Raw genomic sequence first — 12833 nt, 5'->3', positions numbered from 1 at the left:
GCACATGGATAATCATTATGCAGGTCATGTAATTCATGAGGATATTCCAAATCAACTTCCAATAAATATCCAGTTTTGTTTTCTGCGTCAACTGTTTTCCAATTAATATTTTTTATTTGTTGTTTATTCAACCATTTAAAATTCCCAGTTGGAAGATATTGTGACATAGCCCAACCATAGAGATTGTTTGCATCCAAATACATGAGATATTTACTTGTTTCATTGGGATTCCAATTTTGCATGTATTTGTTGTTGGCTTTACCGTATCTATTGGCTATGTAACTGATTCCTCCACGAAGGCCCTTTTCAACAAATTGATACATATCAATATCCGTAATGAGTTCCAAATTGACTTCAGTCATTTTCAACATTGCATCCCAAGATAATCCCGGAGATGTAAAATAATGACATGGATCCAATCTATAATATTCCAAACATGTTTTCCTGAAATTTTCAAATACATCAGCCAGCAATAAAACATCAGATTTGAGATATAAATCATGGTATTCGCCCATATTTTTCAAATTAAAAGTATTCCAAACATTTTGTGCATGACTGTATTCTTCATCAGTGATATTAGTATTATTCATTTGACTGTAAAATTCATCTTTGGTTGGTAATTGAGTATCATTGAATTTATCAAAATTACTCATATAATCATACGGATAAACTCCTTTTTGTTTCATTAATTGTAGTTTTTCACCTTTGAAGACTTCATTGGTATATTTGTATGCATCTTCTGGTAGATTCTTTACAAGATTTGCCAATGATTGATTCATAAACTGAAGACTGTCGATAAATACTAAATTATAACCCAACATGAAGGCCATGTATTTCTCCATATTATTTGGGATTACATTAATTTTGTGTTGTCTGGTTTCACCTTTTCTATCCACATAAGTATTGGTCTCAATAATTTTACCAATTTCTTGCATTATAAAATGACTATCATATCCTTTCAAATTATGAAATATTACAGGGATTTTGTTAGTTATTGTAAAATCCCTGTTACATTGATTATGGGCTGAGCCACGGAATTCGCCATTAATATGACAATGATCTCTGACACGTTTATCTGTTTTCTTGTATTTTTTACCACAAATATGACAAGATGTTCCTTTTTGGAATTTGTCTTCATCTTCTGGAGACATAACTAATGGTTTATTGAATTTGTATTTAATAGTTTGTCTGCAATATTTGACTTCATCAAGCATTGCTTGCATAAATTTGTAAACAGCTTTTTCTCCACGATAATATTTTATTGGTTTGGAATATTTGTCAGCATAACAACAAACAACTTTGTAACCATAACCGCAATCAGTGTGTTTTTGATAAGCTTCAGTAAAAGATTGTTGGTTAGATTGATTACAACCATGAATTGGTTCAGTGATTGCTTCAAAATCTGCGTATATCACGAATGGCGCTTTCATTTGTTTATTATAATTTGTAAATTTTATTTTTGAGCCAACTTCAGGCATTTTGATTGATTGTTCACCATTGATTTCAATACATACTTCCTTGTGTTTGTTCAAAACTCGTTCTGATGAAAAACATTGCAAACAATGCATACAAAAATGTTTTCTTTGATGTGATTTGGTTTTGTGGTGCATAAATCGATTAAAATCTTTGATAAGACAGTAATGTTTATTTTCATCATCTGAGATTAACAGCAAATTCAATACATCATCAAACTTTTCTTTTGAAACATAAATTGGGTAAGCTTGTTTGTTCTCATATCCGAATACATTGATGTTGATATTGTTTTGTGTTTCAACTTTGTTATATTGTTTGACTGAAACAGGGAATTCAATGTTATCATAATTCAATTGTTTGACAAATGCTTTATCAGTTTTTTTGATTCTTTGTGGATCTTTAATTTGTGGATTCAAATGTCTGATGTGACACCATCGAAAGCATTGATTGTCTTTATTCTGTAGATTGATTAATCCATGTTTGTGATGTTGAAGTTCAGTTGGAAGTTTAATGTAAGAACTTCCAGTAAGAGGCTCATATTTGATAATATTGATGTAATGTCCATTGATTGATTTAATTATCCAAGCTGAACCTTCACTAATCCATTTGTGAATATCATTCATAATTTGTTCAACATTAACATCCAAAGATTCTTGAAAATCATTGGCATTAGTTATTGTTTTTGGTTTACTATTAAAATATCCAATTCTGGAGACAGTTTGGTTTCCTTTTTGTTGTTCAAAATAAATTGTCAAAGTTTCAATAAATTTAATTCCTTTCATTTGAGTTAATAATTGTTTCATAAAATGAGCAATCGCTAATCTGGTTGAACTCATTTGAATCAAAGGATCTGTTTCATTTTTAATTCCAACTTCATAAGATTTTGTATATCCCCTGAATGCTCTTGCAACTTCTGTGATTTGGGTTCTTTGTGTTGGAACTGGAGCCATTTTCTTTTTTCGAGGCATTGAAATTGGACGTCTGGGTATTAATTGATTATCAAATGATACTTTTTTCACTCTGGGCGCAGCTTTGGGTTTATCAGCAAATTGAATCGGAGGTGGAATTATGTTGTTTCTCGGCAAAGGTTGAGGTCCATCTCTAAATTGAACAGGTGGTTTGATGATTGTATTCTCATAATCTTTTACCATTTGTTTGACAGATTGTCTAGGTTTTGGTATTGGAACCATTTTCTTGGTTCGAGGCTTCGAGGATGTTGTTTTTCCAATAATAATGCTATTAATTGATCTTTCGTCAATTTTTCTAAATTAGATTTGTTCAAAATATTATATGTTATATTACTTTTTATTCGGTGCGTTTGACAGATTTGCTAATGAATGTTGACTGTCAACAACATTCATGTCAGATATCCGTTGCACATCTGACGGGTGCAATCTCTTATTTATTTTTTGTGGCAACATGGCCTCAAATTCCATTTTTATTCATGAAATCTAAGGTCAAATTACTGTCACAATATTTTATTAATTATTTACCAAAATTCCATTCCTGGTAAATGTTCTTGCAATTGCCTTCGATATGGATAATCACCTCTATTGATTTTTTGCATCATTGCATTGTATTTTATATCAATTTTTTGTTTCTCATCTTCAGTAAACTCAACGTCTGATTCCTCCAAGTCAATATCCATTTTGATTGATTTAATTGGTTTTTCAGTTTTAATTTCAATCTTTGTTTTGTATTTCCTTGCTTCATGTGCGTGTTTTTTATTTTCTGAACTAGTTACTAATTCAAGATTTTTAATGCAATTGTTTTGTCTATTTGAGTCTATGTGATTTATTTGCATTCCAACAGGAATTGGACCATTAATACATTCGTAGATAAATCGATGAACCAAAAACTTTTTTGATGGTAAACCAATTTGTGATAATGAAATTAGCATGTAACCAGTTAATTGTAAATTTCCAATTGAAACTCTCTTGGTTTTTTTATTATATATTTGGCCATATTTATTGGCTCCAAAGTTTGTATAAATTTGGTGATAATAAAATCTTTCACATTTTATTGGAACATTTTGTTTTTTGGATATTTTTTTACCAAGTCTATTTTTTCCTTCGTATATCATATTTTGTTGTCGAGTTACAAGTTCCAAATTTTTAATACAATTGTCTTGTTTATCATTATTGATATGGTGTATTTGATAATCTTCTGGAATTATTTGTTGATTAACAGCTTCCCAAATGAATCGATGTGTTGTAAAATTCTTTTTTTTTCCATTAGAATGAACAGTTGTTTGCAAGTATCCATTTAGTTGTAATCTTCCTTTACTTGGAATCAATCTCTTTCGATTGATTATATATCCATCTTTTGAAGATGCATAATTATTGTAAATTGGATGAATAAAATATGTTTTTTCATTATAAATAACAGTATTTGTTGCCAGAATTTGCGTTGATGAATTTTCACTGGCAGAAAAATTCACATATGCGTTGTCTAATTTTTTTGTTCCACTCATCTCGGATACCCTTCGGTACTCATTTTGTCTTTAAACCATTAAGGTAAAATAAAATACAGTAAATGTATGAGACCCCAAAAATACATCAAACATAGCCAAACAACCCTTGTATTCATTGATGATTAATCATTGTAAAGTGGAAAATTAATGTCATCCAAATCGTTACACATTCTGTAATACATCTTATTGATAATCTTATTTTCCGTTCTTGTAAACTCACAATCATTATCTTCCATTGGTGGAAATTCCATTAATCTATTGACAACTCTCAATTCATCTTCATTATATGAACTGTTCAAAAATTCTTTTCTGGCTTTGTGCATGTGTTTCATATTTTCAGAGGCTGTAACCAATTGCAAATTTACAATTGAATTGTTCTGGCGATTGGAATCAATGTGATTTATTTGCAATCCAGGAGAAATATGTGTCTGATTTACGGCCTCATAGACGAATCGATGAGCGGGGCATGTATTGTTACGTCCCGGAGAAATTATATAATAGCCATTCTCAGACAAATATCCTTTTCTAGGTTCTAATCTTTTTCGATTGATTATATAACCATCAACTGAGGCTCCGTAATTTTCAAATGTTGGATGAATAAAATATGTTTTATCATTGTGATCAAATTGGTTGTTCATATAAATTAGATTACATAATTTTTCGAGACCGGTTATAACCGGTTTTTTTCTTCATCATTCAAATCAGCGATTGATGAGTTGGTTGGATTTAATCGATGATTGTTTGTGTGTTGGGGGTCAATTGGGTGTCATTTATGAAAGTGAGGATTTAGGTTTTTGAAAAACCGAGGATAAAAATTTAGGTTTTTGAGAAACCGAGGATTTACGTTTTTTGAGTACATTGTTGAATCAGGTATGAATTCAGTGATATTTTCAAAAGTGAGCCTATATGCCCAAATATCTAACTACTCTCTTAAGCCCCGTCTACACGAGCAATTTTTATGTGGTAACTGTATGTGGCAATTTTTATTTGCCCGTGTAGCTGGCTCGACAAATATTTGTTGTTAATTTGCGTCAGTAATAATTTCGCACAGCGGAGTATGATCCATGGAAAGGCAAAAAGCAAGATGACGCCATGCTGGATGCGCAAATGTTAGGGACTGTAGGGACTGGATTCAACAGATGACGTTGAAAAAATTGTCACATTCAGTATGTGGCATCTCGTCTACACGGACAATTTTTTTTTTATGTGGCAATTTATATTTGCCATATAAAAACTAACACGCCAGCTTTTCAGCAAATGCAGTTGTCACATAAAAATTGGTCGTTTCTCATCTTCTACACGGGCAAATAAAAATTGCCACATAAAAATTGCTCGTGTTGACGGGGCTTTAACATTGAAGAAAAAGAGTCGGACCCTGGGAAAGATTTCCAGATTAAATCTGGATTTTCACATATTTCACGTGAATAATTTACTGGTTCGCTGATAGTGGACAATATAAGAATTAAGAAAAAAACACGGGACGATTTCAGTTTCTGTGATCAAGAATAAGCATTCTTATATTTTAAACAAATTTGTCAAAAGTTGATTAACAAGGACTGTTGTATTTTCGCTGATAGTTTTTTGTTCGCTGGTTCGAAACCTAGGGCTAACATACTTGTTCAGCCACGTGTTTAAACAGCCACACATCTAACCAACATTTATCCCAAAACATGCGCCACTATTTTTAATTTTATTTTTTCCTCTACTTCATGTTAAAATTACAACAGTTTATAGCTTACACTAACGAAACTGAATGGAATGGAATGGAATGGAATTGTGTGTCATTTAAATGCTGCAGTAAGCATAAATTGTCTACAATAATATGGCCAATGTTGCGAACCTTGCTCGTTTCGTCTTGTTAACATTTTTATTCAAAACAGTTGTTACGTTTTATTGTGTATTTTGTCTGTATATATTATTTAAGAATGGATTGCCGTTATAGGCTACAGTACGCATGAACTTGGCACAATAAACATGTTGTACTTCCCGAAAAAAAGGTCTCATATTACACCCCTACCTCCCATAACGGCCATCTCTCCACAACGGCCACTTTCTTCTGTCCCCAAGGTGGCCGTTGGGGAGAGGTTCAACTGTATTAATTATATGCCCTTTTCAATTAGATTGCAATTTTTTCCCAAGACAAAAATCAAAACATAATACAAGAGAGGAAACGATGAAACACTAATGTAGTATAGATGTTACAAATGTCGGTGAAGCAGCGATCAATACTGACCAAAATAATGCTGCCAAAGTGCTCTTTTAGATAATTTTGGATAGTTTTTTTTTTACAAATAAAAATTGGAATATCATTCCATTAGAAGCATCATATTGGACAAAATTTTTTACTTTTTATTTTCAAAGAGCTAGGATTTAGGTGCTGTAAGGATGTACTTCAAATGGTGTAATTTTTCATTTCATTTCATTTTTTTTATTTCTATACTACACACATTACAAATTACAATACAAAATACAGGTAATTATTGGCAACTATTTTCTATCTAGTCAGATGGAGGTCACTTAAGCCGAATCAATATCCGAGGTTTTTTAGAGAATTTGAAATCAGTAAAAAGCACAAAGAGATCGTACTAAAACACGGCTTTAACACACTGACATCACATCAACTAACGCTAAACAATCGAGGAATTCTGTTTTGCTCAGATGGTTTTGAATTGCAACTAAACCTCTAGTGGTGGCTTGATTTTAACTTGAATAAAAATAATGTCATCCACCACGTAGCGCCTAGTTCTCAGATCATTGTGTGATACAAATTCATGAAAGCCCCGACCAATGTTACTATCTGCCTTAGGCCTCTCAAAATTGATTAGTTCTGGGTCAGCTTCAAATGACATAACAATGTTCTTTTTGTCTTTTTCATCTTGTTGTTGATCGATCAGCGTAAAAGTTATTTTTTTATGGAAAGGCCACGGTAACATAGCATCATAGTCGCTTTTCATTAGTACAAAAAATATCGCGAGATGAGTATTTTCTCCATCGCCATCCCCGTTTGGACTCAATGATAATTTAAATTTGTATCCATAGTCGTAAAATGGATCACTGGATATACTGGTTTCTTCTCCAGCTTTGGCTTTTCTCAAGACTTCACTGAAGTTGTTAATCTTCCACGTATTTTTTGTAGCATTGAATCTCGCCTCAAGCTCCCCAAACTCTTCTGTTCGTTTAACCTACAAAAAAAAATAAAATAAAATAAAATAAAATAAAATAAAAGAGTAACGATGTGGTGGTGTATTCCAAAATGCTTTTTTAAAGACGAGCACCGGCTTGCTAGCTGGTTCGAATCTTTGCCAATCCATTCAATTCAGTCATAAAGCACCTTGAAAAGGACAAAAGAAAAGCCCCAAAATTGTCTGATTTGATAAAGACTCTATGAATCTTAATAAGGGAAAAAGATCCATGATTCGTAAACACAGTCCATCTCACTAGCTATCAAGTGAAGCCCTGGAGAGTGCAGCTAATTGGTCACTCAAGCTGCCACGACGGTAGCGCTAACGAAAACGTCACTTATAAATTAAGTTCTTATTCATTAAGGTGGCTCACCATAGTTTCCATCACTTATACTTTGATGGATGAATACTACCACTCTTTATCAGTTTATACCAAAAACCATACCAAACAAATGCCTAATCAATGGCGAACAAGTCATGGGGATTTTCTCAACATAATAGGTTACCATAGCAATGGTATAACTTGTTAAAAACATCCTTTGGTTGTCAAGAAGTTCAGGTGGTTCTGAACACGTTCCTTGAAACTTTTTTAAAGTTTACAAAAAGTTGTATCTGAAAATGCTTATTACAGTCCTATAATAAAATATGGGAATCACCAAGCTAAAACCGCGTAAAGCTAAAACACTTTTAACAGTTGCTATGGTGATGTGAGGCAGGCAGCAAGTGAATCAGCCATATTTTCACATAGGATCACTGTGATGATCTGTTATAGGAAAGAAGCAAAGTCAGTAGACGTGTAAAAGCAAGGTATAACATAAGATGTGAAAATAGTGGTTCACCGCCGAGGACTCGAACTCGGTCTCCTGCATTAAAGACAGACGTGAATGAAACGCGTTACTCCCTGAGGGGCTCTGTTAACAAACTATTTGTCCCGTTTCCGCGAACTAATTTCATGAAAAACAGCTTTACTTATAGCGAAGCAGTTCTCTGGAACAGCCTGCCCTGTCATGTGAGAGAAGCTAAATCTCTTAGTCAATTAAAAAGATTAGTTAATGATCATTTTTAATGTTAGAGTACTAGTATACACGGCATTCATGAAAAACAGGTTTTAGTTAGATTAGTTGTAGTTAGGTATTGAATTTTGTTTAGGATAGTTAGGTTATTTCTAATTTTTATACTCCTAATGGATTTAACCGTGTTTAAATAAAGATTTATTGATTATTGATTATTGACGTGATACGCTACAGGAGAACCTACAGTAGAAACGGGTGAAATATCAATAACAACTTTTATTGCATGAAGAAGAAAGCGGTGTCGCTTACTTAACACGGAGATTCTAATTTCACTTAGGATCGACTATTGATCGGGCCGCCGCGTGATCTTAGTGATGTAATAAGATTTAGTATTGCTATTTTCCGCTTCTACTGTGGTTTCGCCTGGGGTGCAACTGTTTTCACGTCTGTCTTGAATGCAGGAGACCATATTTTCAGATAGGACGTTAAATCTTGCTTTACAAGTCTACTAGCTTTGTTGCTATGGTACCCTATTATGTCAAAAAAACGACCATAACTTGTTCATCAATGATTAGGCATTTGTTTGATATCATTATTGTTGTATCAACTGGCAGAGAGTGACACTAAATGTTGTTCCGTTAGAGTATAAGTACCCGAAACTGCTGCATGTAAACTGGCGCAATCCACCTTTACATATGTCGTGTGGTTCACAGGGAAATTCTGAATATACGCCTTTCCGAAATCTTAGACGAAACATTCTGCTAAACTCCTGAAAATAAACCGGTTAACTTTATCAGGCTGTTTTCTTAGTCAGTTTTAAGATGTTTTTGTAGTCAAACCCAAAAGTTTAATCCAACACTAAGCTTCCCCGCTCACCGAAAAGGTTTTTTCAACCAATTAAGGCGCGGGGCGTGTATTCGACGTCTTACGGTATCTGGACCTGTCCAATTTCCTTTATGTTACGAAGCTTTCCAAGAATTGGATGTGTCAGAGTTTGGTTCAATATTATAAGGAGGAAGGAAAATTTACTGTCATACGTTCGTCAAAGTTTTTCATGAAACCTTGAATAAGGTCTTCTCATTTATTTATTTATTTATTTATTTATTTATTTATTTATTTATTTATTATTTATTTATTTGTTTATTTATTTATTAATAGCAGGACGTCAAAGATGTACTATAATATATTTCGGCCCAACAGTCATTGTTTTGTTGCTATTATTTTCTGATGTTCTTGTCGTTGTCGCCGCCACTAGCACATGGATTGCTGCTAAGGTTACTAAATACCAGTTTTCATTTGACTGTCGAAATTAATTTCGTGTTTGCTTTGGTTTTGCTTTACTACGTTCTGTGATTAGATGGCAATGTTTACACCATTGTATCAATCAATGAGAAGCCAACCGAAGCCAATCGTGTCTTAATCGCACGCGTTTTCCTGCACTTGGCACCAGTTACATATACTTTCTTCGAAATTTGATTGGTTCATTGCGTTGTGTACGTCTGTTTTGATTGGCTAGAGTAATAAGCTGGTTTTGGGTTTAAGACACTAAATTGAAATTCCCTCTAATTAAAAAGTAAGTAAAGATATAATTATTAAGTGAGCAAATAGAGCAGAGTGTGTTGGAGTGGATTTCTCAAGGAAAGAGCGAGGAGTTGTTTCATATGCAGCACTTGGATTGGTTTACCTCTTCCTTGTCCAACTTTGTCACTTTTTCCTCCATCGTCTTTTCCAGCGTAGTTCTCTTAGAGTCTTCAGTTTTAGCTTTCTCTTCAAAAAGCTTTAATTTATTTTCCAGAGTATCGACCTTTTCGTCAAGTTTTCGTATGACTTCTTGGGTGTAACTAAGTTTTACACAGGCCAAGTCAAGATGAAGTCCCGTAGCACACTGAAGATGGGATTCAACCTCTCCTCGCCTAACCTACAGGAACAAATCAAAGCATCGTAATATTCTAATAAATTTAGCACTGAAGAAAACTGTTCCTCGCAGGGAGGGGAAATATACGTTTACATGCGACGAACCTTCCTGGGTTTTGTATCGCCTCAAAGGGTTAACATTTGAATCAATAATGGCAACCACTAAATTATTGCCGGCTGAATTCAGCAAAGACTTAGTGTAAATGTATCTGAGAGCGAGTATATCAGTTCTGATTAGGTAAGAAATAAAATTGATAATCTTGTTATCCAGAGGAAAGCAACCATTAGTGATCAAACTATAGATAGAGCAATCGCAGCGGGCGCCCCTGTATTCATTTCCACAATGTACAATACCCTTGTCCTAGTTGATTAGCGTCGCTGGAAGTGCTCGCCAGCTAGAGCAGCGATTCGGTTGATGCGTGTGCTATGCTCAATGGATAGCTTTGTAGCTTAGAAGGAATAGCGACAAAAGCTGTCCAAAATTCTTGTCTTTTTTGCCCTGATATAATCAAGACAGGAAAATGTAGCTGACCGTCACCTGTGACCTAAACGGAAGTTATGGGGGATAACAATTCCCCCTCACCCCTCTTCGCTTTCCAATCTTTGATTGGCGTCTTTTTGTCTCAACGGTTGTTTCGTGGTACACTGAATAAACGTCCGTAGAATAATGGTTTTCGGTCACTGCAGAAGATCCTCACTGGAGCAAGAATCCGCTTTTAAAGTTTCTCTATTTTAAAGATTATTCACTCCGGCTTTGAACGATTACCACTTTGTTCATTTTACACATTCCCGGTTACCGTATACCTTCAGAGGTGTCTCGCGTCCAAGCGATGAAGCGCGTCCGGTGTAAACTGTACCTAAACCCCTCTATCAAATTAAAGCTTATAGAGCAAGCTGTAAAACCATACCAAGAATTTTGAAATACTATAAAATGAATTATCGAATTATTAATTACCTCTGAATACGAGCGTTCAAATCACCTTTTGAAAGCTACAAGTCAAAGAGAATTTTGTTTTTCGCTAATTTAATTTGTTCACGCTCCGGACACAAAGTTGATAAAAAAAAAAACCGTGTCCGCGTTTTGCCATATTGCCGCTTTTAAAGATTTCCCGTTTTAAAGATTCCCCATTTTAAAGATTCCTGCCCTGTTTTAAAGATAGCCTTTCTGTAATCCCGGTGGGGTTTCAAAATAAGAGCTCTAACTAGACAACGGGACACCACAACAACTGATTGTTCTGGTGCATGTGCTTCAGAAGTACATAAAAGGTGCCATTCTTAAAAATAGCCCATTACCTCGCTTGTGCAACCCATCTCAGCATACGGACACGAAATCATAGTCAGTGGACAATCTTTATCAACATGAGACAAAATCTGTGTAAAAATTACATATATTACAGTCTTACAATCGATTTATATATATAAAGATGGAACAAATTATCTACAGTGCAGAACGGGGAGCGCTTCACGGGAGGCGAACAGGAAATAAAAATAGGCATAATCAGATCTACACCACTCGTGTGTGGTCTATAACAGCCTGACGGTGAAATGAGAGCAAATGAGAGTAACTTGAGCCTAAGAAGGCCTATGATGTGAAAGCGTTTAACTTTATAAGGCCTTGGGCTGCGTATCAACGAAGGCATTTTAGGATTATTCGGATAAATAAACAAGACGGAGTGACAGATGGATGGATGGATGGATGGATGGATGGATGGATGGATGGATGGATGGATGGATGGATGGATGGACTGCAGGTGGATACTCTTTATTTCTGAACTCTGAATAGTGCCTATGGCGTCGTGTAAAAACTAATGCAAATTAAATATAGGTGAAGCACCTGCGGCTCTTTCGTACTTGGCAAATAAACCTCGCACAGCATACAACTTCAGAAGGAGTAATAACGTAATAGTCCCCCGTTTAAATTCAAAGTTTCTTCAAAACTCTATAAGATATAGAGGCGCTATCCTTTGCAACGCTGTCTCGACTCACTTTACGGGCCAGTTCACTGATTTTTATCGTAAAGTGAAGAAGGACTCTTATTTTAAGGAACTTGATTTTAGAGCACAGTCGGCCCAGTCGCTGCCGAGGCACTACCACGATTTCAAATGCTTCTAAATATTTTACATTTTATGCCTTAATTGCTGTAGTCAATTATTTTGTGTCTGTTAGTAATGTTATCACTATTTTAATATAGTTTCATATTGTAATTGTTTTCACACGACCCCTCAAGCTCTGAGCTTTAAACCCTATCGTGTTTAAATAAAGGATATGTATGTATGTATGTAAAGTAAAATAGAATAAAAAATAATGTATACTGCGGAACCCCATTACAGTCAACTCTCTTTATTGCCACCCTCGGGACCGCAAGTTAATGTCCTTAATAGCAAGAGTCCGTAATATCGGAAATTTATTTCAGTCAAACGTCTTTAATTTATTATTTCCTAGGATTTAGCTGCTGTCCGTATTATCGGGATGTCTGTAATAGCGAGGTGTCTGTAAGGCAAGAGTTGACTGTAATACGAATTCCTTCGGCCGTGAAAATGTAGTTGTAATAATGGAGTGCTCAGATTAACGAGGCTGTAAAATTAAGGAAATGACTGGACTTTCAATTCATTCGGGGCACAAAAAAAGTGGTCATAACAACGAGGTTGTCCTAAGGCTGGGTTCCACTGTAGATGTTTTTTTATTTTTCAGTCACTCACACAGGCACACTGGGAAAAGAAGAAATCCGAGTGCTCCTATCGGGAGTCCAACCTAAGATTACAAGTTCGGATGCCCTAC

The 12833-nt window shown here is 34.8% G+C and overlaps 2 protein-coding genes and 1 long non-coding RNA gene across 4 annotated transcripts in view; 1 reads left to right on the top strand and 2 right to left on the bottom strand.

Annotated features, from left to right (window-relative positions):
• LOC146487861 (uncharacterized) overlaps positions 1-12833 on the top strand; it is a 108013-nt gene that overhangs the window by 47440 nt on the left and 47740 nt on the right. The gene's annotated exons all lie outside the window — the stretch shown is intronic.
• The window catches only part of LOC146487857 (TNF receptor-associated factor 4-like), a 178926-nt gene continuing 172636 nt past the window's right edge, over positions 6544-12833 (bottom strand). For both annotated transcript variants that reach the window (XM_085128167.1, XM_085128184.1), the window contains one exon: positions 6544-7128. In XM_085128167.1, coding sequence (XP_084984293.1) covers positions 6622-7128 — 507 coding nt within the window. In that variant the 3' untranslated portion in view covers positions 6544-6621. The remainder of the gene's footprint in view (positions 7129-12833) is intronic.
• LOC146487862 (TNF receptor-associated factor 4-like) overlaps positions 9433-12833 on the bottom strand; it is a 46285-nt gene continuing 42884 nt past the window's right edge. The window contains exon 8 of the mRNA XM_085128329.1: positions 9433-9945. Coding sequence (XP_084984455.1) covers positions 9799-9945 — 147 coding nt within the window. The 3' untranslated portion in view covers positions 9433-9798. The remainder of the gene's footprint in view (positions 9946-12833) is intronic.

This window comes from Pavona decussata, unplaced genomic scaffold, assembly GCF_977016875.1.
Source record: "Pavona decussata unplaced genomic scaffold, jaPavDecu1.1 SCAFFOLD_13, whole genome shotgun sequence".
In the NCBI taxonomy this organism is placed as follows: domain Eukaryota; kingdom Metazoa; phylum Cnidaria; class Anthozoa; order Scleractinia; family Agariciidae; genus Pavona; species Pavona decussata.
This window is presented reverse-complemented; position numbering and strand designations above follow the sequence as displayed.